This window comes from Hirundo rustica, chromosome 4 (assembly GCF_015227805.2).
Source record: "Hirundo rustica isolate bHirRus1 chromosome 4, bHirRus1.pri.v3, whole genome shotgun sequence".
In the NCBI taxonomy this organism is placed as follows: domain Eukaryota; kingdom Metazoa; phylum Chordata; class Aves; order Passeriformes; family Hirundinidae; genus Hirundo; species Hirundo rustica.
The window spans coordinates 72,199,043-72,226,300 of record NC_053453.1 but is presented as its reverse complement, the minus strand read 5'-3'; the positions used below and the strand labels follow the sequence as shown (position 1 = coordinate 72,226,300).

The 27,258-nt window shown below is 38.8% G+C and overlaps 1 protein-coding gene across 13 annotated transcripts in view; it reads left to right on the top strand.

The window, feature by feature from the left end:
• The window catches only part of PIK3C2G (phosphatidylinositol-4-phosphate 3-kinase catalytic subunit type 2 gamma), a 244,152-nt gene that overhangs the window by 173,198 nt on the left and 43,696 nt on the right, over window positions 1-27,258 (top strand). For all 13 annotated transcript variants that reach the window (XM_058420387.1, XM_040063030.2, XM_058420389.1 and 10 more), the window contains 3 exons: window positions 1,819-1,988; window positions 16,484-16,640; window positions 20,413-20,522. In XM_058420387.1, coding sequence (XP_058276370.1) covers window positions 1,819-1,988; window positions 16,484-16,640; window positions 20,413-20,522 — 437 coding nt within the window. The remainder of the gene's footprint in view (window positions 1-1,818; window positions 1,989-16,483; window positions 16,641-20,412; window positions 20,523-27,258) is intronic.

Genomic DNA, 27,258 nt, shown 5'->3' with positions numbered 1-27,258 from the left:
TCAAAGAAAAAAATATTTTTTAGGCCAGCGCTTTAAATTCTTTATTTGATATAAGCCATATAAAATCTTGGCAGATTTCCTGTGTTTAGGAACGGCCATGCCAATAGCTGGAGTTTCAGAAAGCTGTTTTATCAAAACCACCTAGTCATAGTTGAAATACAGAAGATCCTGCTTTTCATATCATATGTTCCCATAGGATCCTATGTAAGGCATCTGATTTTATGAAATTGTATGTTCTGCACAAGCCAAACAATTGGAAATTTTATTTAGAGGAGCAAAGGTTTTCCAAGGAAATCTTTTTATCAATTCCTTGTTGGGTAAGCAAGTTTTGAGGCCCCTGGAAAAAAAATTCAATTTTTTGTGTTTCTGGAACAGTTTTTATAATCATTTTTCCATGCAAATGATAAATTAGTGGCCAAAATTTTAAATTTAAAAGAATGTTTTGAGTATTTAGCACTCCAAGAATGAAATGCTTTTATGGTATTTTGTTAGTAGATGTGTATTATAAATATGTTTGGTAAACTTTAGTAATTTTGTACTTATTCCACAAGCATTTTCTCATCTACATTTTGACTACAAACACTTGAATTTCTCATATATCATTTGATGGTATCAAACAAGCGCAATCTGTGTAGAACGGGTTTTTTTCACAAGTTTGTGCGTTTACATTTTTATGGTAGACATGTAAACAGCATTTCAACTCAAAAGTGGGGTAGTGCTAGTAATTGATTGAAAACTTGATTTCTTGCTGCTGCTCTTTGTAAAAAACACCATTAATGTGGGATATTCTAAAACCAATTCCTATCCAATCTCTTCCAATTTTTGAAGTATATGAATAGGAGTCAGATCTGATTACATAGGGTATGCATAAAATTGCTACCGTTCATTCCCTTTGTGCTTGCTAGTGAATGAACCTTCATCTTTTCTTTTACTCCTTCATAATTTTTTACTCACACAGTACTGGATCTAAGGTGCTCAGAAAACTGGTGCAGAACAAGCATTAATATCCTCATTTTACACTTGGGTGAACAAAATCACAGAAAGCTTAAGTGTTTTATCCAAGGTCAACAAAGTGAGTAGCACATTTAGACATAAATTGAGCTGATAAGCTTAAGCTCAAGCCCAAGTCTTGCCATTGCAGGTGGCACCTTGCATTTCAGGGAATTCCTGAAAGCCTAAATAATCTTTTGCCTTGGCTAGTGTAGGTTTTGTCCAAAAATATTAAGATCCAAATTAAGATTGTTTGGGTTTCTATATTCCATTGTACGTGTTGCAATTTAGATTTGTGGGATATGGACTGAGTTATGAGAAAAATTTTTATATATATATATATATATGTGTGTGTGTGTGTGTGTGTGTGTCTGTGTAGGTACAGAAGATTTCAGTGGGTGTAGAACAACCTACATCCTTTTTATGAAGCAAAGGGCTAAATTTGTACATTTTCAAATAATTTCCTTGCAGTTATTTTTGCAATACACCTGCAGAACACCTAACAGACAATGCCAAGGAGCCTTTTTTCTCCTTAAGCACTTTTCACCTTAAAGTTTTCTGTAGACTTCCAGGTACCTTTGGAACACAAGATGAAAACCTCACGTGTAAAGTTGTTCTTGTGCTGTAACTTTGAGTGCCATCCCTATACCATTCCTACCCAGACCTGTCCCATGGATCTCTTTTCAAGATTGCCTGGTAAAATTTTAACCTGGTAAAATTTTATCAACAAGAATAGCATTTGTAAAATTTCATTTAAAAAAAAAAAAAATGTTAGCATCACAGATTTATCTGGATATTTCATGTGAGAGCTTTTGTTTCACTCACTAGGCCATAAGGAATTTCTTTTATTCCTGTGCTGGCTGGTGCGTTGTTACCTTCATCCTGGGAGTCTGTGATCGACACAGTGACAACATAATGCTGACAAAAGCTGGACACATGTTCCACATCGATTTTGGAAGATTTTTGGGTCATGCACAGATGTTTGGAAGCATAAGAAGGTTGGTATCTGTAGTAAACTTTAAAGCAGTGGTCGGAAATACCAACTCCCATTTAAAAAAAAAAATACAAATGAGATTAATCTTTCTCTTTTTTTTCCTTCCTGTATTTTCCAAGATAACTTTTTTGTTGTTGTTTCTTGAACTAAAAATTGTAGGAAAGGCTGGAAAAAATATGAAAAGATTTTGGAGATACTTTTTCAGTGTAAAAGCAAAAGGTAAATCCTTGTTTGGTCAGGAATTTGAATGATGTAGTTCAGGAATGACCAGAATAGAAGAATTGTGATATTTATTCCTATTTTTTTCCCAACAGAGGAAGGTTCCTAAAATGGATCCAAATCCATATATCTATCTAATTAACAGCTTTCTTCCCATATTCAGAGAAGGAACCAAATTTTCCAAATAGACATGGAGAATAATTAAATTATGACTCTGTGGGTAAATTTGCAAACTTATTCATGATCTTTTGAAGTTCCACATCCCACCACACTGAGCTCAGGGGTTGTTTTACAAATATCTCATTACCTTTGTAGGTGTGAGGTAGTTATGCCATGCTGAGGATAAATCAAACAGGGTGATCAGGCATCCAAGTTCCTAATGTGAACTTATTGTGAAGGAATTAATTGAAATGGAATAAGGACAGGGTAATGCCACTGTGTCCAAAACACAAAGGAGCTGTTGCAGCAGAGTAAAGGATGGATGAATGATCCCTTTTAGCGACAAGATGAGTGGTGTCTGTATGCCTTTCATCCATGTTTTCTAAAAGTTTCCAGAACAAGTATCAGATTTAAGTTTGAGCTAATTTTGTTTTCTTTTGTTGTTGTTGTTGGTTTTGGTTTTTTTTTTTTTTTTTTTGGGTTTTTTTTTTTCTTTTGTTGGTTTTTTAGGTGGTTTCTTTAGGTATTGGTTGTGGGGGTGTTGGGTTGTTTTGTTTCATTTTATTTTGCTTTCTATTTTGGGGGGTTTTTGTTAAGCTGGCCTTTGCTCTAGACTACCTCAGTGTGTTAGACTGCTCTAGACTATCTCTGTGTGTTAGACAGACATAACAGCATGGGAGTATTGATATGAGGGAAGCTGATGAGGATAATAAGTACTTCTAAGTCAGGCAGTGAAAAGAATTAGTTGCAGCGCTTAGAATTATCATCCATCATTCAAGATGTGCACCCTTAATCCTCCTTATTTGCTGTGGAAAGAATAAAGCAGAACAGAGCAATAAAAACATACTCATGCACACTCCTTGTCAAGTGCTGCATCCCTCTCTACAGCTAAACCCCTGTTGGATCCTGGCAGGAATTTCCTTGAGTAGCAATTTTAAACAAAAAGTCATTTAGCTGAGTGAACAACAGGATGAAGAAAATATGAGGGGACACAGCAACCAAATTTAAATGATGTAATAAGAATAATAAAAATAGATATTGATGTTGCTGTTTTACAGCTTCTGATTAAGTCTGTAAAAATTTAAAATATAGTCACTCCCACAAACAGCAGCCTCTTTCCCTGTTTCTCAATGCAGTGTGTAGATTTTAAACTGCAGAATAAAATCACACATTTAGGATGTCCATTCATGGACTGCCCTCAGGATTCCTTAGGAAAACTGGGTCTTCCATCTAAGAGCAGGTTGCAAACACCATGGAAAAACCATTGTTTTCCTCAAGACCAGCTGCAACTGAGCAGATACAGAATTAACATGTTAGTGATACAATACTAATAAATTTTGTTCTTATGAGTTGTATGCACCACCTTGAAATGTAAAATATTATTTGTAACACAGGGATATCACATTTTTACAAGTCACAAACTTCAGATTCTCTCAAAATTTGAAGCTCTCAGTGCTAGTTTTATCTACTCATTCCCACCACACAAGTCCTGAAACAGGTTTGGCCTCTGGTTTCTTTAACAGCTCTACTTTCATTTGAGTTCTTTTTAGATTTTTTTTTTAATTTGAGTTTTCATGCACTTGCAGAATGTCATATTCTAAAATAATATTGAAAAAAGAGCAGCACATTGCCAAGCCTAAGTATTATTAGTGCTGATTCTCAGGGGGTGTTGTACAGTAGATATTCTACATATATTTCTGGGGTCCTAGAGAAGATTTAAGCAATGTAAAGTATCTGATGCAAATCCCTTTACCTGGGATTACACATATCATACAAACCTTTTTGTGTGTGTGAGTGCAAAACAAACTCTCTGCAGATCAATGAAGAGTTACAGACAAGGGGTCCCTGCTCAAAGTGTATAAAACAATCATTCCTTATGAAACTTTGCAAGCTGATGGCCATAGTTGTCCATTTCCTGTTCTCAGGGAGTGCTTTTTGCCACTAAAAACATCTGATTCCTGATAAAGCTTCCTGAGGATGGGTCCTCTGCAGCATCCTGCACATGGAGTGATTGTTCTGATGGAAGTGAAGTGCAAGGGATGCTTTGGCAGCTCGCAGCCTCACACACATGAACTGCAGCCCCTGCTGTCACATCCCAGATGAGTCTCCAGAGAACCTCTTGAAGCTGACAGGATTCATCCAGCCATGCTCCCTTTTGCATTCCTGATTGTCAAGACCATAAAATGGGGACCAGTGAGCTTTTCTAATTCCTGCCCTCATCTTAAAATGAGATCCAATAAATCTGCTCAGTTTTAATCCCAAGCCAAAAATCAGTTCTTCCTGATGTGAGGGGAAAAGGAATCAGGAACGTTACTGCCTTCACAGTACAGTAAATACTTCAAATAGTACTAATTACTCATCTTTCCTTGGATGTAGAGCTGATATTTCAGAAGTCTTGGAGAGAGACTTATGATGTATCTAACCAATAGCATAACAACAGAGAGCTTGGCAGAAGAATTATTCCCAAAATCCCATGGGGAACTTTCCTACTGAACCATGAGATTTAATTATCTTCTCTGTCGGTTTTTTGTTTTTTTTTTTTTTTTTTTTTTTTTTTTTTTTTTTAAATCACACTGAACGACACCTTTTGCTAGCAGTAAGAAAATGTTACTTTCATTCTCTAACCCAGCCTCCACTTTTGACCCTACATTCCCCTAAAACAGGCAAGTCTGCAGGTACACTTCAAACTGTGCGAAGCAATATTTCTTTTTTATGATTTCTTCAAGTAACTCTCTTATTCTTCACCCATGGAGTGTCCTGGGGTAATCATCTCAGACCCACTCACGTGTACATAGGTGTAATCAATAATTTTATCCAGATAATCATCCAGGACCAGGTCAGTCATCAGGTGGTTTGGAAGAAGGAGTCTGGCTCATGGTTTTACCTGCCATGCTTTGCTTGTCTTTGCTTTCTCCCTTTCAGTTCTGACCAGCTCCTTTTGAACACTCCTTCCTTGGTTAATTAAGCAGCAAGAGATTTATTTAAACCCTGTGCTAACAGAACTAATCCAAAATTCAGCAGTCAATGGCATCCTCCCAGTCACTTCCAGCACTGTCATCTACAATTTTTCACTCAGTGATGTGTGGTGTGAGGCTCGGTGGCAAGACATGAAGTGGTGCAGCTCATGGCACACTGCAAATCCACCTTTTGATAACATCAGTGTCCATTCTTCTCTTTAAATATCCAGCCATCCTGATTACCTCCAGCACTCACTGGCCCTTTTCATTTCCCTGGCCTGAATCACACAGACCCTCTTGTCTCTTTGCCAAACTAATCCTGGCTCTTGGCATGGTTTTCCCAGAATTTAAATCTGCTAAGCTGGTTTTCTTCTACAAAGTTAATTACTAGAGACAGCCTAACTATTCCATGGGGAAATTCCAGTTATTAGGGAAGTTTCAAAAATATGGGAAAATTATGTTTCCCACACTTTCTTCCTATGTTGGTGTTTTGTTGTACTGAGAAGTTTTTCAGAGCATCGGAGTAGATAGAAATGTAGAAGTGCCTCTTTTTATTTTGAAAGGGACACATTTCATTTTTAGTGTTTACAACCTAAAATGTGTGTTACCGCCTCACTAAAAGTGCTGATTTAAAAAAGAAAAAAAAAATCTTTTCAGGTATTTCTTTCTAAAATAGAAATGTTGGCATATGGACATGGAAAAATAAGTTGTATCTGCATTTGTTCTCTTTTTTTACTAAAAAAAAAAAAAAAAAAAAGGAAAAATAGGGAAGAAGTAAGAATTTGAGAATAATACATTTTGCTTTTTCTTTTTTACCCTTTTAAAGCTTTATTTAGAGTACTCAATAGAGTCTAAAACTTGAAAGTAAAAACTTAAAAGTACAATCACTTTTTGTTTTCTAAATTTGTGCATGAAAATTTGCACCAACCTGTATTAGATGCTGAAAGATTTCAGTTGGAATTTTCAGTATGTACCATTATTAATTAATTCTCTGCACTTTATATTTATTTTTCTGACATGATGGGTCTGGGTTTATTAGTTTCTGTGAAATGATACCTCCTAAGTCATTGCCACTGTTCACCTTCAGCACTTCTTATGTGCCACCCTCCAAAAATCTCTGACTGCAACCCTGGAAAGATTTAATTTCATGACTTAAAGCACCTTAGTAGCCCAAACGATCTTAATAAGATTATCCAGATGCTTAAAGACTGCCATCCACATAAAGAATGAAAGGGGAAATATGCACAAAAACCTGTAGGTGAAGCAGCATCATCTCCAAGGTGACAAGGCCTAAAGGGGCTTGAATTTACCAGGGAGGAAATCCATCACTTTTGAAAGTCAAGTGCCTCTGGCTGTCCCAAATTGAACAGCAGAAGCACGAGCTGAGCCTGAGAACACATGAACAGCACAAGCTTGTGTCAGGGGGTTCAGATGCATTTCTATTCTCTTTGTCTGCCCTGAGAGCTAGAGGTTTAGTTTTGCTGGCCTGTTTTTATCTCTAATTACTGAGCCTGGATCATAGTTTGCCCTTTTCCATTGGTTTTTTTTGGGGGGTTGGTTGGTTGGTTGTGTGGCTTTTGTTGTTGTTTTGTTTGTTTTTTATTTGTTTTGGGGGTTTTTTGGTTTTGTTCAGTAACAGCCTCTCATGGAGGAAATTCGACTGAAATGCTATGAAATCAGAGTAAATTATATTCACTGCCCACTTAAAAATCTTCTTTCTTTTTGGTTATCCTTTTCCAAGTACTCAGACGATTAAGGGAGACACTGTTTTTTCCATACTGTGACTGTACCCAGTTCTGTCCATGCAAGAGCCTTGTTCTTCTCACTGAATTCAGTTTCCTGGAAACCACATCTTGTCTGCTGCAATGCTCAGAATCCTTCTTGGCTTTCCCTTCACTCCAAGGGCAGCATAAACTGTTTTCTTATCTTCACTTTCTTGAAGAAATGATCAGGTAAACAATCATGTGGGCTGGAGAAGTTGCTTGATGCTTCCAGAGCCACCAGCAGGATTCTCTCTGCTTTGGGAGACTGACTGCACAGGAGGTATTTAAAGGACTTCCTATCAAATTCCCCTCCTCTCTCCTCTTCCCTCCTTCTCATTCTATCAGCCACCCTGTAATTTTTTTGTAGGATATGGCTCTAGAGACAGGAAGTTTAACAATAAAACAGAAAGAAAAGTGGAAAAAGACATCATGGTCACTGTCCATTTGGATTATGGTTTTATTTGTTATCCTTTTCAAAATGTAACTGTTTATAGAGTTGTGTATTTTCTCCTCCCTGCTCCCATCAGGAACATTGTACTGAATCACCCCTTTCTCTGAAGGCTTTCTATACTGTTTTTTATGTTCCAGGGAGCTTTTCTCACATGCACTCAAATGTACATTTATATTCAGGGGAAGATGTTCTCACACACAGTCAAGTATACATCAAGCACTTTTAAATTAATCTCTGTTTCTTGGTCTTTTTTTCCTTTTTTTTTTTTTTTTCCCTTTTGCTTGTTCTGCGCACTACGCCTTTGTCCTTCATCCTTAACTGGAAAGCATACTGATGTATTTAATTCATGTAGGATTTCATCCCTTGCCCTGAGGAATTTCTTTGCAATTCAATTTCTTCATCACTGGTTTATTTCTCTATTTTGCCTGGTGATATACAAATGCCCTGCAACCATCTATTACTGTGTTTTCTAAATATCCATCTCATACTGAAAAGGCCTGTTAGCTGAATATTCCGCTGGTAGAGCATATAATCCTACTTGTTCTGTTTCTTTTAGACCACCTTTTGGGTCTCAGTTTTAGAATCTTTTTCACTGCTGAGGGCCAGTCGGGACACAAAAAGCAATTATCCAACAATCTCTGTTAGCAAGAGGAATTGTTCCAATCTCCTCGTGAATTAACTTTCAAGTGGTTTATCAATAGGGCTGGTAATAAACTCTAACAAACACAGAAAATTTGATAGTCCTAGAAAATGGTATAAGGCATGGGGAATTCTGCACTGAGCTCTGTCAGATATCAGTATTGAAGGTGAAGTGTAGAAAGGATTGAGCTCCACCTCGATGTTGTTTTGCAGTCTGATTGCTGATGAATGAGTGCAGGCTGCTTTATCTGTGTCTGCTGGAATAGAGGAGCCCAGCTCAGCTCAAAAGGGGCTTTAGTTGGACACAGGGTGCTTCCTAACCAGTCAATGTTTGCAACAGGATCAAATAATGAAACAGGGAACAACCACACAACACAATTCATCACCAGCAAACATAAAGAAATACGCCTGGGCCACAAGAGATACTACATCTTTCTCCTTATCAGGACAAGATCATAAACATGCTTCTGGGATTCTTATTTAGCTTATTCTCAAAGATTTTTAGGATAGAGTTCTTCTCCAGCCTCCCTATCAAATTTCTGTTTTAGGATGTCCTCTCACAGCAGTTGTTTTCCCAAATGCCTAATCTAACTCTTGCTGTGTTTTCATCTTAGTTATTCTTGCTCTTTCCTGAGGGAACATGAAGATCCCATGTTCTGACACTATCCAAGACAAGTATGTCCCTGAAGCAGAGCAGATCTGCTTTCGGGGAATATCTTTTTAGGAATCTTTCAAAGTGCACCATCAGCTAACTGCACAGAATGGTTGAAATTCTGTGACTTAAGTGAATAAATTCTGTGCTCAGGCTGCAGCAGAACTCAAGATTGCAGCAGAGGCTGGGCACCTCAGCCAGACTGAAATCCATCCAGAGGTGCCTCCAAATATTTTCTGTGTTCCCATTCTGAGCCTTGCCAATTTCCATGCCTCAGGGGAAAGTTCCAGATGGGTCCTTGCTGGCAGCGCACTGCAAAAATTGGGTCTGTCCTAGGAACTGTGACTGTGTCTAAGCTCAGCTGTCAACAGCCCTGTCACCTGCACTGTCAGCACAGCAATCCCACAGGACCAGGTGTGATCAAATCCTCGTGATTTATCTACTCACAAGCTTCCACTGGCCCACAGTGAAAGGGATTTTAGTTAAGTCACATCCCTTTGCACTTTGTACAGGCAAATGGGCACACATGGATAGCTACTCTGACTCAGTTTACAGGGGGAATGTCTTGGTTAGGTGTCTTCTAAGGAAGGCAGGAACCTCCCTTGAAGATGTAAATTCCCTTTCTCTGAATTATAATCTTGAAATTAAGGGGGTTTCAGGCAAAGATATGGGAATAGGAATAACAGTTCTTTACTGGGAAATTTAAAACAAAAATGCAGTAGTACCAAAAAAAAAAAAAAAAAAAAAAAGGCAGAGTCAGAATACAACCTGACACCCTGTTGGTCAGAGTGTTAGTACCAGTCCAATCAAATCCTGCTGCAGTGACAGATGTGGTTCTGTTGAAGCAGTTATCTTGTAGAAAAGTATAGTTTTCCTCTGAAGGTCCAGTGGTGGTGAGATGGGTCCAGTCATCCTCTGGGAATCCAGTGCAAACAGGCTGTGCTGGTCTCAGGTTTTATCCAGGTAGGAAGGCTTGGTTCCTCCCGCTGGGTGGAGCATCTCCCAATGGGATGACGTATCAGCAGTGCAGTGAGCCTTGGTGGCCCATTAACAGAAGATATCCTCTGGAGGGAGGATGGGTCACGGAAGAGATAAGGAACACGGCCATATCTGATTTTGACAGCTGCTAGTACAACACACACCTCTGGTTACATCTTGCATTGCAACCCAAGACAGCGAAACTCTATGTTAACAAAATGATGAATCATAGCCCTTAGCTTAGGAGAGTATTACGGCTTGTTTTCCACTATATCCCTTAAACATGATTAAATCTCAATGTGACCAATTCAGTTACTGACAGGAACAAATAAATCTTTCAGAAGAGGACAGCCCAATGTGTGAAATGCTCTTTTTATGGCTGATCAAAACAGTGGGAATGTTCAACACAGCGATTTGACTGAGCTAATATTGAGGTTGTCATAATAAAAAATAATATTAGCAAACTTGATATGCATAAAAGAAGAATTAACTTAATCAATAAATAAGTCCATAATAGTTTAAGAAATATCTACCTAAGGAATTCAGGAGATTCTTTCTAGTTTAATGTTTCTGCCTCTAAAGTTAGATGTTAATATAAAAAATAGTATGGGTAAAACTGCAGTCAGAAATCAGATTTCAGATTTGTAGTTTGAACTCTTTTCTTGCAGTAGATATCTCAAACAGCAGCAGAAATGGCACAATATAGAGTTAAAGCCATGTAATCTGAATGTAGGTAAAAAAATATTAGATGCAAGTTTTATTTGTCCAGGACATGTCATTTACTTAAGCCAAGGATGCTCAGTGCATTCAGAAACCTTTCTGAGTTGCGGGAATGAGGTCAGCACAAAATTCAGACCAGTTTACCCAAGGCTGTGTCCAGATAAGTCTTAAAACCTCCCAGGATAATCTTCCAAGGCAACCTGTTTCAATATTTACTTTTCCTCATAGAAAGGAGTTTTTGGTTTGTTGGGTTTTTGAATTTTTTCTTATGGAAAGTCAGAACTTCAGCTGTTTCAGTTTTCTCTCTTATTCTTGTCTGGATCCATCTGTTTTAAAGCCTCCTGTAGATACAAAAAAATCCCCTTTGGCCTCTTGAAAACCTTTCATCTCCTGGGTAAACAAGCCCATGTTCCTCAGCCTCTCCTCACAGGCAAGTGCTGCCATGATGTTGGTGACTAACGCCAGTTTAGTGACAACTTTCAAGTTTTGGTAGGGTATGAACTAATGAACACTACGTGGAACATCTTCACATGTGGCCTCTCTCAGTATTTTCATTAGTAACCTGTATGGTGGGATCGAGAATGTGTTTGACCATTTTTTGGTAGAGGCCCTTTGTACAAGGTTTTGCTTATGGTGAAAGTTTTGGAAAGTTTTTTAGAAGAGGATCTGAGAGTTCTATTTATTATTTTACCACAGAAAAATATGAGTTAATGTATGATATTGGATAGAAAAGCTTGAAATTTGAAGTAACTGTTTTGTTTGTCTTAGCACTGGGAAAACTTCCCCTGGAATATTTTCAACATTTTACTTTTAGAAAGATGGAGTTACGGAGCCCAGGGAAATTACAAGGAGTCCAGAAAAAAGCAGTTAAACTCATTAGACATCTGAAATACAAGACTTGTGAGAAAAGGTAGAAGCAGTTGTCTACAGAAGACTGAGGAAAGACATAGTAATAGTCTGCAAATACTTTAGAGACTGCTGTAAGGAAGATGGGATCTTCGTGTTTCCTCAGGAAAGAGCAAGAATAACTAAGATGAAAACACAGCAAGAGTTAGATTAGGCATTTAGGAAAACAACTGCTGTGAGAGGACATCCTAAACCAGAAATTTGATAGGGAGCTTGCAGAAGAACTCTATCCTAAAAATCTTTGAGTACAGGCTAAATAAGAATCCCAGAAGCATGTTTATGATCTTGTCCTGATAAGGAGAAAGATGTAGTATCTCTTGTGGCCCAGGCATATTTCTTTATGTTTGCTGGTGATGAATTGTGCTGTGCGGTTGTTCCCTGTTTCATTATTTAATACATAAAAGGAGTACCATTGATTATGGTTTTTTACTGTGCCTACAAATGTCTGTGATTACTGTGATTAAGTATTTTCACTTGGCTTTAGAGGAATAAGCACTCATGTTCATTTATTTTGTGTTCTTCAATAAGCTTTTGGCTTTTGCTGCAGAGGATGTCAGCAGTCAAGCACTCCCTAAAAGCTTTTCCTATTGGAAAAGCTTTTTATTGGATACATCTAAATTCCGCACAGTCATGCTGAATATTGTAAGTCACTCTTGACTCAGCCAAAATTATTTTAAAGCAGTCAGGGAATATATGGGGGGTTTTGCTGCTGAGCAGCTGACTTTTAAATTGCAAAGGGTTCTGTGTGGTTTCTCACACACTGTCTATATGAAAACTTGGACTACAACAGATTTGATCTCATTGCATTCATGTGTGTGACTTGGACTTTTCCATAACTGCACTATTGGGAAGCTTAGATTGGATCAGTGTAAAGGTCATTTGTTGTTGGTTATCTCAGATGTTTTTCCTACTTAGTATAAAAAGAAGTCAGTGTATGATAGATGTTAAATGTTCTGTACCGTGAGATTCGGAGTAGGAAAAACTAAAACCATTGTTGACCTTACAAGCTTTGTTAATCAATTTACATTTAGTGTTTCACAACAAATCCTGATGCTCTTACTGGTTTTCTTGGAATGCAGCATAATTCTATCCCACAGTGAAGTCCCAGTAGATGTTCCCATCACCCCAGACCGAGTTTATTTTTGTGTGATGATCTCTTAATTTCCTTGAGGTTTCCTTTCTTTTTTTCCCCTCTCATGATTTATCATCCAAACATTCATGATCTCCAGAGGAGCTGCAAAACACATTCCCATGAACATCTTAAACCTCTGAAAGAAAAGAAAAAAAAAAAAAAAAAAAAAAAAAAAAAAAAAAAGGGAAGAAAATAATGAAACCCCCATAAAGTAACCTTGTTTCTCACAGAATGGCTTGAGTAAACCCTTTAGTCACAGCCATAGTAAAATATTAGTCTTTAAAGTCCAGGGCTGCAATCAGACTCTGTCATAAACAGGAGTATTGCCTTTTTGACCGGTTTCTACTATAAAACCAAAGGGTTCATTAATCTCATCTAGGGCTTTAGTGGGGGAAAAAGAGAAAAAGGAAAGAAAATAGTAGGCAAGATGTGATAGGTTAGCTTTAATGATTTTGGGGAGTTTATCGGCTGTTCATCTTTGGCCAATCTCAAGTCATGCTACTTCTCTTGGTGAGGCTTTTCCTTTCTAAAAAATAATGGTACCAGACATTATAATTACACAACAGAGGTCGTTCAACAATGCTCCAATTCCATATTTCTTTAGCACACCATAAATAAGAAAAAAGAAAGTCTTTTGGTCTACAGAGATATGGTAAAAGGTCAAATATCAAAAGATATTTGAAAGCACTTCATCATACCAGGTATTTCAAATTCATTCCAGGCATTTTTTCAGTTTGATGGAGGCAGCAAGCTGTGTCAATTCAGATTTTAGGCCATGGGGTTCTTGTCCCATTGGCTGTTACACACTGGTCATCAAACATCTCATGCATATAAAGTATTATAGGCCTTAGCTCTCATCTGGAAGGGGTTTTGGGGTCATTTAATGTTTGTAACTTTTAGATAATTTCATGTGTGCAAGCTATGTGATAGATAGAGTTCCAAGTGCAGGCTGTTGGGACCAGGCCTTTGGATGCACTGCTCATCTTCTGAATAAATTCCAGAATGGAATGTGATCTTGGCAATCTGCCCGTTAAAGATGTCCTGATTTAAATACAGAAATTCAGCACCAGGGTGAGGTTCCTTTGCACGGGGTGTGTGTAGTACATGCAACAGGGCACACACTGTTTTTCTCCTTCTAGAGGCTGAAACAGCCTCTATTTGCTGATGTAATTTTTCCCATCATTATGGACAGTGTCTGGAGGACTTGGTTGTTTGTAATTTTGCAGGAGAATTTCACCTTCTAGTTTTTTTTAATATCCAAAGGAGTTTGTGAAAGCAGCAAGGAACTTTTACATCTATGCACAGACATTCATCCTGTTTCAGAATCCTTTATGTTCTGTTCAAGGAGTAAGCATCTCTTCCCACGGAAACTTTATTTTGTAATGCTATTGTGAGAAATGGCTGTGTGGTTCCTTCTAGTGGGTCTTGTTCCCCATATTCTAAGTTGGCTTTATGTAAGTTGTTTTGGGTTTTTTTTTTTTTTTAATTCTTTTTAAATTTACATTGAGAAGTGTTCCCTTTGTGAACAGGCAGCTTATTTAATGGCGCTTCAGCATCCAAGGGCGGCAGGGTTTACCTTGTGGGAGAGGCTCTGATAGCAAAAGACCTTAAACAGAACTGGAGAAATCTAATTCCTACATCATATTTTGCATGTTGACAAGGGAGGACTGGCCTAACGCCCTGGAACATACTCACAAAAGATACTGAGAAATTTAAGAGCCTTGTAAAACTGCTTTCAGCCATCCCACAAGTAAAATTCATCTATAAATAATGCAAATGTTAAAATATTGGTTGTGTGTTCACACAGACTCTTTAGCAACAACAATAAGAGAATTGACTAATGTTGCAGTCATTACATTATGGGGAAGTTGGCCCACAGCCCAACCCAGCAATGTTAAATACCATATTTCTTCCAGTAAAGTAATTTCTGATTGCAGTATCTATTTTCAGCTTGAGTAGCTCAATGTGGGAGACTTGGACTAGCTCAGAAAGGGCTGGGTTTTCATGGTATAATTGTGTCTCTTGATGCAGTTGGACATCAGAAATCAAATATGAATTTTGAACAAAATGCATCATATTTATAGCGGTAGTTTTTGACTTGGAATATTTTATCCCAAGAACAAATTTGGAGTTTGGACGTTCTTGAGATGTTAAAATGCTTTCAAATCAGGATTTAGATTGGCCTTCTGTCCACATGTACATCAAGATGTTAATGTGGATAATTTTGTCTCTCTCTGTCTCTTTACTATGGGTTTTAACAAATTGAATTTCATTATTCTAATCGTATCAATTTATTTAGCACAATAGTTTGTGGGGGTTTTGTTGGGTTTTTTTGTTTGTTTGTTTGTTTGTTTTGTTTTGTTTTGTTTTGTTTTCTTTTCTTTTTTCTTTTTTTTTTTAATACCACTAATAATAAATAAGAGAAAAGACAAATGAACAAATGAGTGAAAGAAGGTTCTGGGAGAACCTGAACTCTCAGAAATCAGTAACAGGTTTTTAGTTCTTTGAGATCTATAGCACAAAGCTACACAATAACCATGTAACAGTCACAGTTTAACATAACCCTCCAAACGTGCTCTCGCATCTTACACCATACAGAAAAATGGGGAGGGAAAGAATTTCTAGTGTGGACCTCCATCATGCTTAACACTGCTTTGCTGAATTGAATAATATATATTTTTCCAAAAACCACCCTAGTGGCCTGGATTGCTTGGAGGTGAAAGATAACCATGGGAGAAGTGGATTCAGAGTTAGCTGCCACGGAAGCGCTTCCAGACATAAAAGTGGGAAGGCCACCTGAGCATTTCCTGTGACTTAAACTTCCAGCTGTAGCCTATAATCTCATGACAACTTGTTTTTCTTTCTGCAGTAATGTAAGGCAGACACTTTATGGGAAGAGGAGGAAAACTCCTAGGAAAGCTCGTCTGTCTCGTTTGTGAATGCATCAGGAAGCAATGGGTTGAGTCAGCCCATGTTTGAGGTTTTAGCAAGAAACACACATCCTGAAATTTATTTCTGCATTTGAACTTACCAAGAACACCGAGTTTATTTAAATTTATTTTGAACTAAGGGTTAACACACTGTATATTGCCTTGGAATAGAGCCCTCTAATCTGTTTACATGGTTCTGTGTACACAGTTGTGGTGAGTAAATGACTGCAGTAGTATTTCTGTGTGAGGATGCAGTTTATCAGGCCTTTCTGGAGCTATTGAATGATAGGATTGTTAGGGGAAGCCTGGCTAATCTGTTTTCCTCTGCAATAGCATTCCATAGCCACAAACTATGCTGGTGATAAGAAAAAAAAAAGCCGAGCCACGTTGTCAGGTTATGCACTTTATTTACCCAAGGGTGAGCACAGAGTAACGGCAGAGAAAACAAGACAATGTATTTATATTCTGTTTTAACTTGAGTCAGAAACACCTCGTCAGGATGGTGTATATTTAATGATAGCATCATACCTTGGGGTTTGCTTCTTGTTGTTGGATTGTGGAGGTGTAGGGGTTTTTCTTTAATTCCCTCCTTGCCTAGTAGGGGGTCGATATATATAACCCATCCTCTTTGAGAACAACTTTTAAATATTTCAAGACCAGAGAGGACTTGTTTCCAGATTCACTTTCAGGCTGGAGTCAAGAAATTAAAGCAATGAGGGTTTTAAAAAGAAAAGCAAAGAAGAACCAGAAGAAAACACTTGTTCAGTTGTTGGATTTCTCACTCAGAAACTCTCGCTGTCAAACCTGCCTCTGTCCCAATTAGTGACACCAGACAGAGCAGCAGAGATTTCCGCACCAAGAAAGGCAGAGATGAAATAACGAGGAAGGTAATGCTGGAAAACAAAAATGTGAATAATGAGTTACAAATATTTACTGTCATGCATGGTTAGCTACTTGGGGTGAAATCTCTCAGGTAATTGTTCTCTTTTCCAGGGACCGGGCTCCCTTCATCTTCACATCAGAGATGGAGTATTTCATAACAGAGGGTGGAAAAAACCCACAGCGTTTTCAGGAGTTTGTGGAGCTTTGCTGTCGAGCTTACAATATAGTCAGGAAACACAGCCAGCTAATCCTGAACCTGCTAGAGATGGTAAGAAACTCGAGGATGAAACCAAAAATCAATTTCCTCTGGGGTTCTCTTCCCTTTTGCCACCTCTCTGCTGCCTCCAGTAGCACTGAGATTTGAAGAGATATCAGGAGCACAGATGATAATGTTAGTGCTACACTCCCTGTGCAAAGCAGCTGTCCACTTTTCAGCACCAATCTCTGAGAAAAGGAAAGCTAAGCTGCTCGGTGGCGGGGTTTTTTTGGTTTTGGGGTTTTTTTTCCATTTTATAATGCATTATTTTTTACAAAATAATAGAAAACTGCAGAAGAAGCTGTGTAAAAGTTCTACAGTCATGAATTTCACTCAGCCCTTTTTCTAGGGCTTCATTTACCATTCCTGTTCATGTTTGCAAGACAAAGTAAGGTAAATATTTCACAGGGAGGGTGATCTGATAGAACTTAGCAGCACTGCACTACAATGATGCCTTTAGAATGGGGGGGCTGCACATTTCCACAGTCCCTTCTTAGGATAGCAAACACAGAAAACGAAAAACACAGAGAACAAAAGAAAGAGCAGTGCCCATATTGACACAGGTTTTAAAATTCTTTCGTGTAGATTTTTAAGGCCTCTAGAAGGTTTTTTTATCCTACAGATTCATGTGCTGTGGCAAATTCCCTATCTGATTTATGCCTCTATTTACCTGTGTGGGAAAGGTTAATGATTTTCCCTTTCATGGGTACAATGAGAATATTACATTAAATAATACTTGCTTAGATCCTTGGCTAAGATATCAATCTAAAATTTGTATGCAGGGCCCCATGACCTAGGGGAGAGGTCTGTGCATGAAAAGGCTACATGGCCTTAAAAACAGAGCTGCTGAGATCAGGGTACGGCCAAAAATTGCTCTGTACACACTGCTTTATCACCTCCAACTTGTGCAAGGGGGGAGGACAAGAAAAATTGAAGGAATCTCTCCCTTTCCCTCTTCCATCTTGTCCATGGATTCTCATGCAATGATTCAGTGGGAGATTCCCTAACATGGGAATTGCTCCAGGATTGCTCCAGATCTCTTGAACTTGCTGCTTAGTAGCCACAAAGGTGTAACAAAGCTGCCTTCCCATCAGAAAGCACAGTTTTCCTCTGGAAGCAGTGGAGAGTGAAGCTGTAGGAGACCCTGTCCTATTCAAAGAACCTCTAGAAAGCTCAGGGTCATCCCGTTCTCTCATCCACAGCAGTGATCATTTCTGAAGGTTGCCTAAATGAAGCCACATCTCCTGCCCATCTTACCCCAGTGCAGTCACTCTCTCTGTAATGATGTCAGATTACTCTGGGATAATAGAGAGCATGTCAGGAAAATGCTCCTAAGCAGATCTGAAATAACCATCTCTGCCTGGCCAAAGCTCAGGTTTGTCTGGATTCAGGACTCGCTGCCTCTTGTTTCTGCTGATCTTGTAGCAGAGGTAATAAAGCTGAGCTAAAAGTCAGCATCCAGATATGTATTAATATTTGTCCGTGGGCTGCAGCTCAGTCAGTTGTGTTGCATTTCATAATTGCAAAATAACTGGCAGCACACTCACACCCCATCAACGAGCTCTTCACAGCAAAGGAAATTAAACAAACAAGACCAGTTTGGGAGAAGCTCGATTTTGCCAATAATATTTGGAAAGGTGCATCTGTTTCTGTGCTTGAAGTGGGAAGTTGGTTAGAAACTCTACATATCAAAATGTTTCAGTTCCATGGGTCATTTCTGGAAAAAAATAAATAGACTGTGAAGTTCCACTTTGAATTTCAGATGTCATTGTGGAGGGATATGATTAATTAATCACTGCTTATTTGTATCAGTGAAAGTCTAAGATTTCTCTCACTGTTTGGAAGCCTGCATCATTAATCTTTACTTTTACTCCCACATTCTGTTTTCTCAGATAATATTGGTAAAACATAGTTAAAAAAAAATAAAATAAGGCTCTTTCTAAAACACAGAGCACTTCACAGAATATTACATTAAATGCACTGAGTATTCACAGAATATTAAACTGTACCCTGGGTATCAGTGACAATTAGTGGTTCCTAGCAAACATGACTATGAACAAATAGACGGATTTTTGGCACAGTTTGGGAATTAATGTTATTCCTTGGTGGTGAGCAGCATGTTTCTAAAGCTGCACTGACGTTTGCTACTGGGAGTAAGAGATAACCCATGAAGTTTCCATCACTTTGAAAAGCAGAAACATCGGTGGGAGAGCCAAGAGTCTCCTGGCAGAGTTCAGCTCTGTGAGCACCTGAAGTTCATCAGCTTTGCTCTCATTAAAGATTTGATGTGAACTGTTTAAAGAGGGAGATGGCAGGACACAAAAACCTTCTGACTACTGTAAAGAAATGCAAACTCCATTACTGTAATAAAGATTTTTTTCATGTAGAAAGTTATTAAAAGGGACTTTTTCACTCCCTTTTCTGGTGAAGGGCAAGGAGCTTAATTTGTTTATTTATTTATTTATTTATTTATTTATATTTAATAGAAAGAGGGCAGGAGTTGCTATCATCTTTTATAAATGGGTTGAAGGTATAATGATAAATAGCACTGTGTGTCCTTCAGCGCTGAGTATTGGAGTGTTGTTATTGTCCCTGCTGCCAACCCACTTTAATTCACCTCACTGAGCTTTCTGCCCCTCTGTTCCTTGCCAGTCAAAACTCTGTGAAGACAGCAATCCAACTGTCCAGTGATAGCTTGGAACAGGGCTGAGGAAGACTGTCCTCATAATGCCGAAAAGAAAATGTATGAATGCTGAGAGTGCTTGAAGGAACTACCTTAAAATAAAATCAGTGCTTCCTTTTTTTCTTTGCTGTTACTTGAAAAACTCAGTGGGTCTTTCTGTCTGGGCTAGACATAAATATCAATGAAGAATACACAGCAGTGACTGCAAATTCAGATACATTTCCATATGAGCAATCTGAAGCAATGAAGTTTTTTCTGCATTACACACAAAAAAAGCATCACTCCCAACTTGCTGTGATTGCTGAGAAAAATCTGTAGGTTTTGAAGTGAGTAAATTTGATTGTTGTCTTTGATATTTGAAAAAGCCTGGAGAGAGCTCTGTGGGCAATTGGACACACTGGGCTGTCTAATCTCCTCAAGTTTTTACTTTGCAAGGGGAATATTGGCATTATTTGATTTTTGAATCTAATCTGGCTGACTAACTTGAGCAGTTCTGTCTCTCATCGATGGAGGATGATTCCCAGCCCTGAGGGCAGTCCTCACTGCCCACCTCAGGGCATGATCAGTGTCTGAAGAAGCTTTTCTCCTCCTCTGACTGTAAAGGGAGTGAATCTGTGATCCCTTTGCAGGAGGAGCCCAGAGCAATGATGGTGGAACCAGGAGTTACAAATGGGAAGGTGACGTTGCATAAAATTGAATTAAGGCTGAGACAACACTGCAAGCATAACAAAATGTGGTTACTATTGTTCAGGTGGCTGAATTTGGTGACCTTTCCTTTATCACCATTAGAAGGATCTGAAGGAGGCTCAGCAATGCACACCTTGAGGTTATGGTGTCCGAAGAGAAAATAAATAACTTAAATGGGTCATTGATTCTGACCCACGCCTCTTTCAGGTGCCTCAGTGTGAAGGTTTACAATGCAATATATTCACTTTATTATTCCAGCCATTACTCTAGCATCAGAACCACTTTTCAGATCAGCAAAACTGTTTTACAAGATGTTTTGGTATACAATCTTTCTTCTCTCACTTAGGCATATTTCATTTAAATTCCTTTTCAGTAGAACAGTGGACAAATGATCTAACATTACTTTACATTTAGATGTTGCATGCAGGATTGCCTGAGCTAAACAGCATCCAGGATCTGAAATATGTGTATGATAACCTCCGTCCTCAGGACTCAGATCTCCAGGCCACAAGCTACTTTACAAGGTAAAACCAGAGTATAATCTAGAAACCTTGTCTTCTTCAGGCATGAAGCAATTTTTCTCTTATGTTAAGAAGCTTAATCAGGGAAATAACACAAAAAGATAATTTGTCTTCACATGTTTATTTTTAAACCTTATGCATGTTACAACCAATTTCCTCAAGTTTCTGGAAGAAAGAGTTGTCCATTTGTGGTACGCTTGTAACAAGTCACTTACTCAGTGCCTGGAGATTTCTTAGGCTGTCATGGTGAAACCATCCTGATTTGTATCTAGTGTTTTCTCTCTGTTTTTAAATGCAGCAGCTACATACAAACAAATTTGGACAGCTTAAAGAGGTCCAACCTGTTAATAGTCTGAGTGAGAGCCTAAAATTTCTGCATTTTACTCCTTTTTCTCTTCTTCTTTTTGCCTTCTGTGTTGCCTCAGAGAAGTTACTTTGCTAACCATAATTTCTCCATCTGCAAAAGAGTGCTGGCTCTTACTTTTAAACAATTAACAGATCAGTCACAGGAAAGCCTTGTGTGTGAATACAGGTATGTTCAAAGCTTCACTTGTGTTAGAATAATGAAACCCTTCACCTGCTCATGATAATAGCTGGGGATTAACGAGGAAGAGCTGCAACTGATGTGAATAAAGCCAGTCTAAGAGCCTCAGTCCTGATCTTTCAGATCAGGCCTCTGCATCACATGTAATTCCAGCTGTTGGTGTGATGATGCTGCAGATGGAATGAGTGGAGACTTATCTGGAACTGGAGCCCCACTCTGCAGTTCTAGGCACAGCATGAGACAAAATCTCCCTGTCAGAGTCTGCCCTGAGCAGCACCATCATTTCCCAAGGACTATGAATCCCTGCTCCCTGGGCACCCCCTACACATGCAAAGCAACTCAGACCCCTCTGACCTTATGGAAGTTTTTGGGAATTTAAGAGTGTGCTGTTCGTATGTCTCCTTTCCATGTACTAGAACCTGCTACAGCCTGAGGAAGCCAAGGCAGCAAGTTTGGAGAGGGCTGGGACAGAGACCCAAAGACTTCAAGGCTGAACTTTCTTTGAACAAAAGAAAAAAGAGAAGAACTTGTCAAAAAAACTGTTGTTCCATGACTTTACCCACAGCATAGCACTGAGTTCCTTTTCCTGTAACACTTGCTTTTTTCAAATGCTTTCACTCCTGCCCCTTAGCAAGCTTGTAATATTTTAATATTTTAATATTTAATTACAGCTTCACATTTGCCATCAGTTCCTACCTTATCATTTCCTTCAAAATTTCACATATTCCCAAATTACAGACTTGTATTTCCATTTCAAATAGGAAACATGGAATTTCTAATTAAACTGAAAAAGCCTTGATTCTGTCAACTAGTTCAGGTGGTTGTGTCTGTCTCTCACGGGTAAAATACCAAGCTTGTTCAGCTAGTGAAAATGGGCTGGGATATACAAAATAAGCAGGAAAATCTGAGTTTTCAGGGGGAAAATTGCATCAGTGTCGTGCAAAGCTCAGAGCTGGTGGGATGCAGGGATGGCATCACTGCAGCCTTGCTCGGCTGGAAGAGTAAGGAGGAGGACTTGGTTCAGGGCAGAGCTGGATCTCCACACAGTTTCTTTCAAGGGTTAGGGGTTCAGAGTGGGAATTCACCTGCAGTCTTCCTCTGCCAAAGCATGTGGAATAAGGCCAGTGCTGTTTTGGAAGAGCCGGGGTGCTTTTTTGCCTGGGAGGGGTTGGTGTTAGGCTTAGGAAACCCTGCTCAGCTCACAGAGACTACAGGTAGAACTCAGAGGCCAGAATGTCCTTAGAGTTCTTGTTAGGGATGCTGTTAAGAAAATAAGGGAAATTCCACTCAATTCCTCACACCAACAAAGAAGTTGTGCTGTAGGCTCTGTTCTTATTTGAAACCGCATTTTCTCCTAAAATGCATTCTGCAAACTCCAGAGCTATTGTTCCAATTTCCTTCAAAATGCTGAAGCTGTGTTATTGTCCATCCTTACATCACATAGAGAAGGCAGATATTGCTAGAGTGCATATTTTATTCATTAATATTCTTAGGATATGTTTGTATTACATATGCTCATTTGCAAGAAGGAAATCCCTTTACATTAGTTCATGAATTTCCATGGAGCTCATTTCTCTTGGAGCATCTTTTCTTCTTTCTTCTACTTTCTGTTCATTTGAACATTATTTGTGTTAAGTCAAAAAAGGTATTAACATTTCAACATGTTTGAACATGGGGATGATATCAGGCCTCATGTCTAGTAGGATTTTAATTTCTGGAAATGTTATCCAGGCACTTTTCAAAATAAAGACTTTGGGAAGGCCTGATACCTGGATCCACACAGAGGCTGTCTGTAAAAACAGCTTCCTCACTGGCTTTAGGAATGTAAATATATTGAGATTTTTGTGAGCTTTGTGTTACCGACATTGTCTTTATCCCTTATCTCCTTGTTATACAAAATATTGATATGAGGAAAAAAAATCCAGCTACATACTTTCCATGGTCAATCTCTGGCTTACTCCTGTATCTATTTTTCAAGCTGCCCTTAGAAAGACAAGGAAATTGGAAGTTCTGATTATTAGCACAACTTCTAGTAGTTCTCAAATGCCTCGCAATTTGTAACTCCATTTTCTCTATAATTGCTTGCCAAAACACTTCACTGTTTTTAAAAGTTCCTTTTTTGGACAAGGAGTGTGGTCATTGGAATGTTAAACCTTGCCAACAGAAAGTTGTTTCTTGTTCTGAGTACAAGGTAGTTATTGTAATCTTTCAGATTCAATCGTATATTGTATCCACCAAAAATCCCAGTCTTCTGCTGGTGGAAATAGGAGAACAGTATTCCTCTGTATTTCTGTAGAAATGGGTTTCTCTTAGCAATTTTCTGAGTTTGGTTTAGCAATAGCACTGACATTGGCCCTAGTGTGGTTTAGAAACAACAAGAAATGATGAATGATGTCACAAAATGCTCCTGGCAGAACGATGTTAATTTGTTCTTTGCCGTCACCTCTCTGGCCGGCGGAGCAATTGTGTCGGAGTTTGGACTGTAACGTACTGACCCCTTTCAGGCTCATGAAACATTCTGTGTTTTACTGAATTCCTTTGGTCTCATTCTTGATTTAAGTCATGTGCAACAGCAGCCTGTGGTGCCGTTTGTGTGCAGTTTTCTCACATGGGGTCAGCTCCCTGTTAGGAGGCGATGCGCAGCGGCGCTCAGCCTCACGGCTCACGGCCCTCTGGAAGGTCACACCCTCGCGCCGTGCATAAACAATGCACCAATTGAGAGTTAAACAAGAGTTTCTGTGTTTCCTTGTCAGCCCTGTGCGCCTACTGCCAAATGAAACATCGTTGTCTCTCCAGCATCTGCCATGAACTTGGTTTGATCCTTGGAACTCAATTTGATCCTTACCCCTCCCTCCTTTCCTCTTCCCCTGACAACGCAGTTCTATCAGAAACTGGAAACCCATCTTACCTCTGGATATAAATTTCTTCTATGGTTTTCTGCAGATGTCTTCAAATGTCAGCATGGTGTGGCAGGCTGCCTGATATTTTTAATGTGCCTGTGCAGGGACATATATTTAAAATTGGATTTAAGAGCGTAGAGCTAGCCTAATGCACTGAATGGAGTTGATTTCAATTGATTGCAGCGTGCAATCTAACCCACTCGTAGAAACCCATGAATAAGAGATGCAGGGTGGATCTGCCAATTACCAGGGGAGCACATTGCATATCTTCAGCAGCCTGAGAGAGAGGAGTGCTGCCTGGGTCAGCTGCTTTGTTTATTAATTAATGGACTCGTTTTTTAGAGACCTGTCATTGCCCAGGTCAAGCATACCCACTCCAAACCACAAATGCCAGCAGTTTCAAGCTGGGCAATCAACAGGAACTCCTTTCTAAAGATGATGCTGATCTCAAACTGATCAGCCACTCTCTGTTTCTCAGGTAGCTGAGGGTACTTCAGCAAGAAATTTCCCAGACAGGAGAAACACAGTGAAAGTTGGTGGCATCCAAAAGGGGATGGACCAAACTACAACACTAAACTTTATTTCAGTGGTGTTCCAGGAGTTTGTGAAGATTGTGGTGTATGCACCCCAAAGGAACAGGAGATAGACTTCCTCCTTGAATTTATGTTTTTTGAGGAATTCATATTATAAAAGGTCCATTGCTGAAAGCAGTAATATTCTGGAAAACTCTACTAATATGGGGGCATACTCAACTTGTTTTAAAATGGAGCTTGATAAATTCATGGATGGAAGTGTGGAATATAAATGAAACACTGTTCATTAGCATCTGAGAATCCTATGAAAATAAATTTTGCTCATTATACTCTAAATGATTTTCAGGCCTAGATGGAAATGAGAAGCAGGATACCACCAAGAAAGATAAAGAAACATCCACCAAGACTAAGACCTTAATAGCTAATCTGTAATAATGGTTGTGTGTGCTGTGTATAAAGGCTGGTGTGTCCTGAAAAATCTAAGCACCAGCTCTCAGAATACCTGTCGCACAAGGAATGTCACAAAATACCACTAGTCACTCTTGAAAACAGCAGCCAAACTTTTCATCCATCTCCTCTTACACAAGCAGCCAGCCAGTCTGTTCATGTTTTACTTGATACTGTAATTTGACAGCTCTGTAGAAAGACTGAAGCCAAATCTGAAATTCAAAGTCAATTGAGCAGGTGGAAAGCAGAAAGTCATTACTTTCCAATAATCTCAGATATTTAACTTTATTTTCTGAGAAGTAGGTCAGACACCAATCTGCATGGTAAACAGTTATTGTCATGTGGAAAATAGCATTTTGCTCTCTGAAAACTGTGTTGACAATATTTGGATCCACTGTTAATATTACTCTAGTAAATGAAAATTTCCTGTTTTCTTCTGATTAACCTGTGCTTTTAATACCCTTTGTACTGCTCATTTAGTTTAGCTATCTCTAGACCATCAGGCACTAATTTTCTATGCAGCCTGGGCTACCAGAGCTCTGGAATAAATGAGAAAATTTTTGTAATTTTTGTGAAGGCACAGCCAGCTTTGGGCACAGGCAAAGGTGGCGATGGCCAGGGAGCAAGAAGAGAATTTCTACAAATACCCATGACCTCGCTCCTTTCAACTACTGCTAAGCTTATTTTGGCTAGAGAAAAGAAAGTGTATGGGGATCTGGGAGAGTTCAAGGAGAAACTTCCACCACCAGTCCCTGGGATGAACTTCAAAAATGCTGGCAGAAAGGGGAATCAGGTACCAGGATGTGATAAACTGGGTCACTGAACTAATCCAGGCCAAAAATAAACAGCAAAATCTCAAAAAGATAAGACATATGGGTTTGATGTACCCTGTTGCTCCATACAAAGGAACCAGCTTTTGGGAAAAAGAAACCCTTGAAGGAAAGTGCAGAGAGCCAGAAGCAGAGTTGTTTCACCTTGTAGAGGAGACACATTCTGAGGTGGCATCAGAATAGCAAAGAGGCCTTAAATTCTTTGTTGATTACATGTAATAAGGTTTGCTTAATGTTTTCTATCCTAGAAAAGAGGACTGCATGCAGACAAAACAGAGAGGGGGGAAAAACAACTTATACTTCTGCTCTTATTTGATTTCAGATGTAATCATTCCAAATAACTCACAGGGAAAATCTGCAACAGCGACAACACAGGGCTCTGTTTAGATCTAAAGCATGTGATTAGCAATCTGGGTTTTAAAAGTATTTTAGAAGCCTAATGGACCCATGGAAGGAATAGTGGTAGTTTGGTATCAGGCAGTTCTGTGTAGTGATGTTGTCTGAATTAGTACTAATTTACAAGCTGAGGCCTGTTTTATGTAAATTAAAATGCAGTGTGTTTAGCTGCAAAGTTAACGTGACTCTTATAGTGATGTGGCAAATTCCCTAACTGCTCTGCTGTAATCTGCCAGCCACAGATTCTATAATCTAATGTCTCTGTGATTTAGGAAGTGTTTAAACTACACATAAAATTAAAAAGATAGGAGTTAAAAAGGAGGAGTTCACCGCTGATGCAGCCTGGTTAATCATCACTGAACTGATTTTGTACTAATATTTTGAAATGAGATTTGTTTTCTTGTTTTACATCAGAGTGTTGTCTAATTTATTAAAGAGTTTGTATCTGTTTCTGAAGAAGCTAATTAATAATTAAGATAATTAACCAAATCAATTCTGAGGTACCTTTCCTTGTATTACATTAAGAGGAACACACATCTTTCCTCAGTTCACTACACCTAATTAGTGTATGATAAATTCACACACTATTTTGAATAAAATCTGAATTTCAGGGGGGTGAGCTGGGGAGATGACTGTACATAGATTATTCCTTTTTCTTTCTGATTTGGTTTCATCAGTGAAGCTACAGACTTTAGCCAGAGCATCCGAGATCATGGAAATTAGGCTAATGCGATGAATGGAGTTGATTTCAAATGATTGCACGATGCATTCCAACCCACTCACAGAACCCCATGAATCAAAATCTAATTTGAAATGACAGGTGGAGCATTTGCTCGGCTTTGAACAAGGCATGATGAAGGTGGTTAAGGGTATTGCCAGACCTTGTAACCTAGTTAGATATAATCCAAAACTAGGGAGGAAAAAAAAAAAAAAGAAAAAGAAAAGAAAGCACATCAACCCCCTGGCAATTTGGTAGAGGGTTTGTTACCATACAGCTTGAAACTTAAGGGTTGTTGTTCTATAACATCAGAGCAGATATGGGATATATTCAGGGAGCTGTCGAAATAAGCAGAGAGACAAAAAAACAAA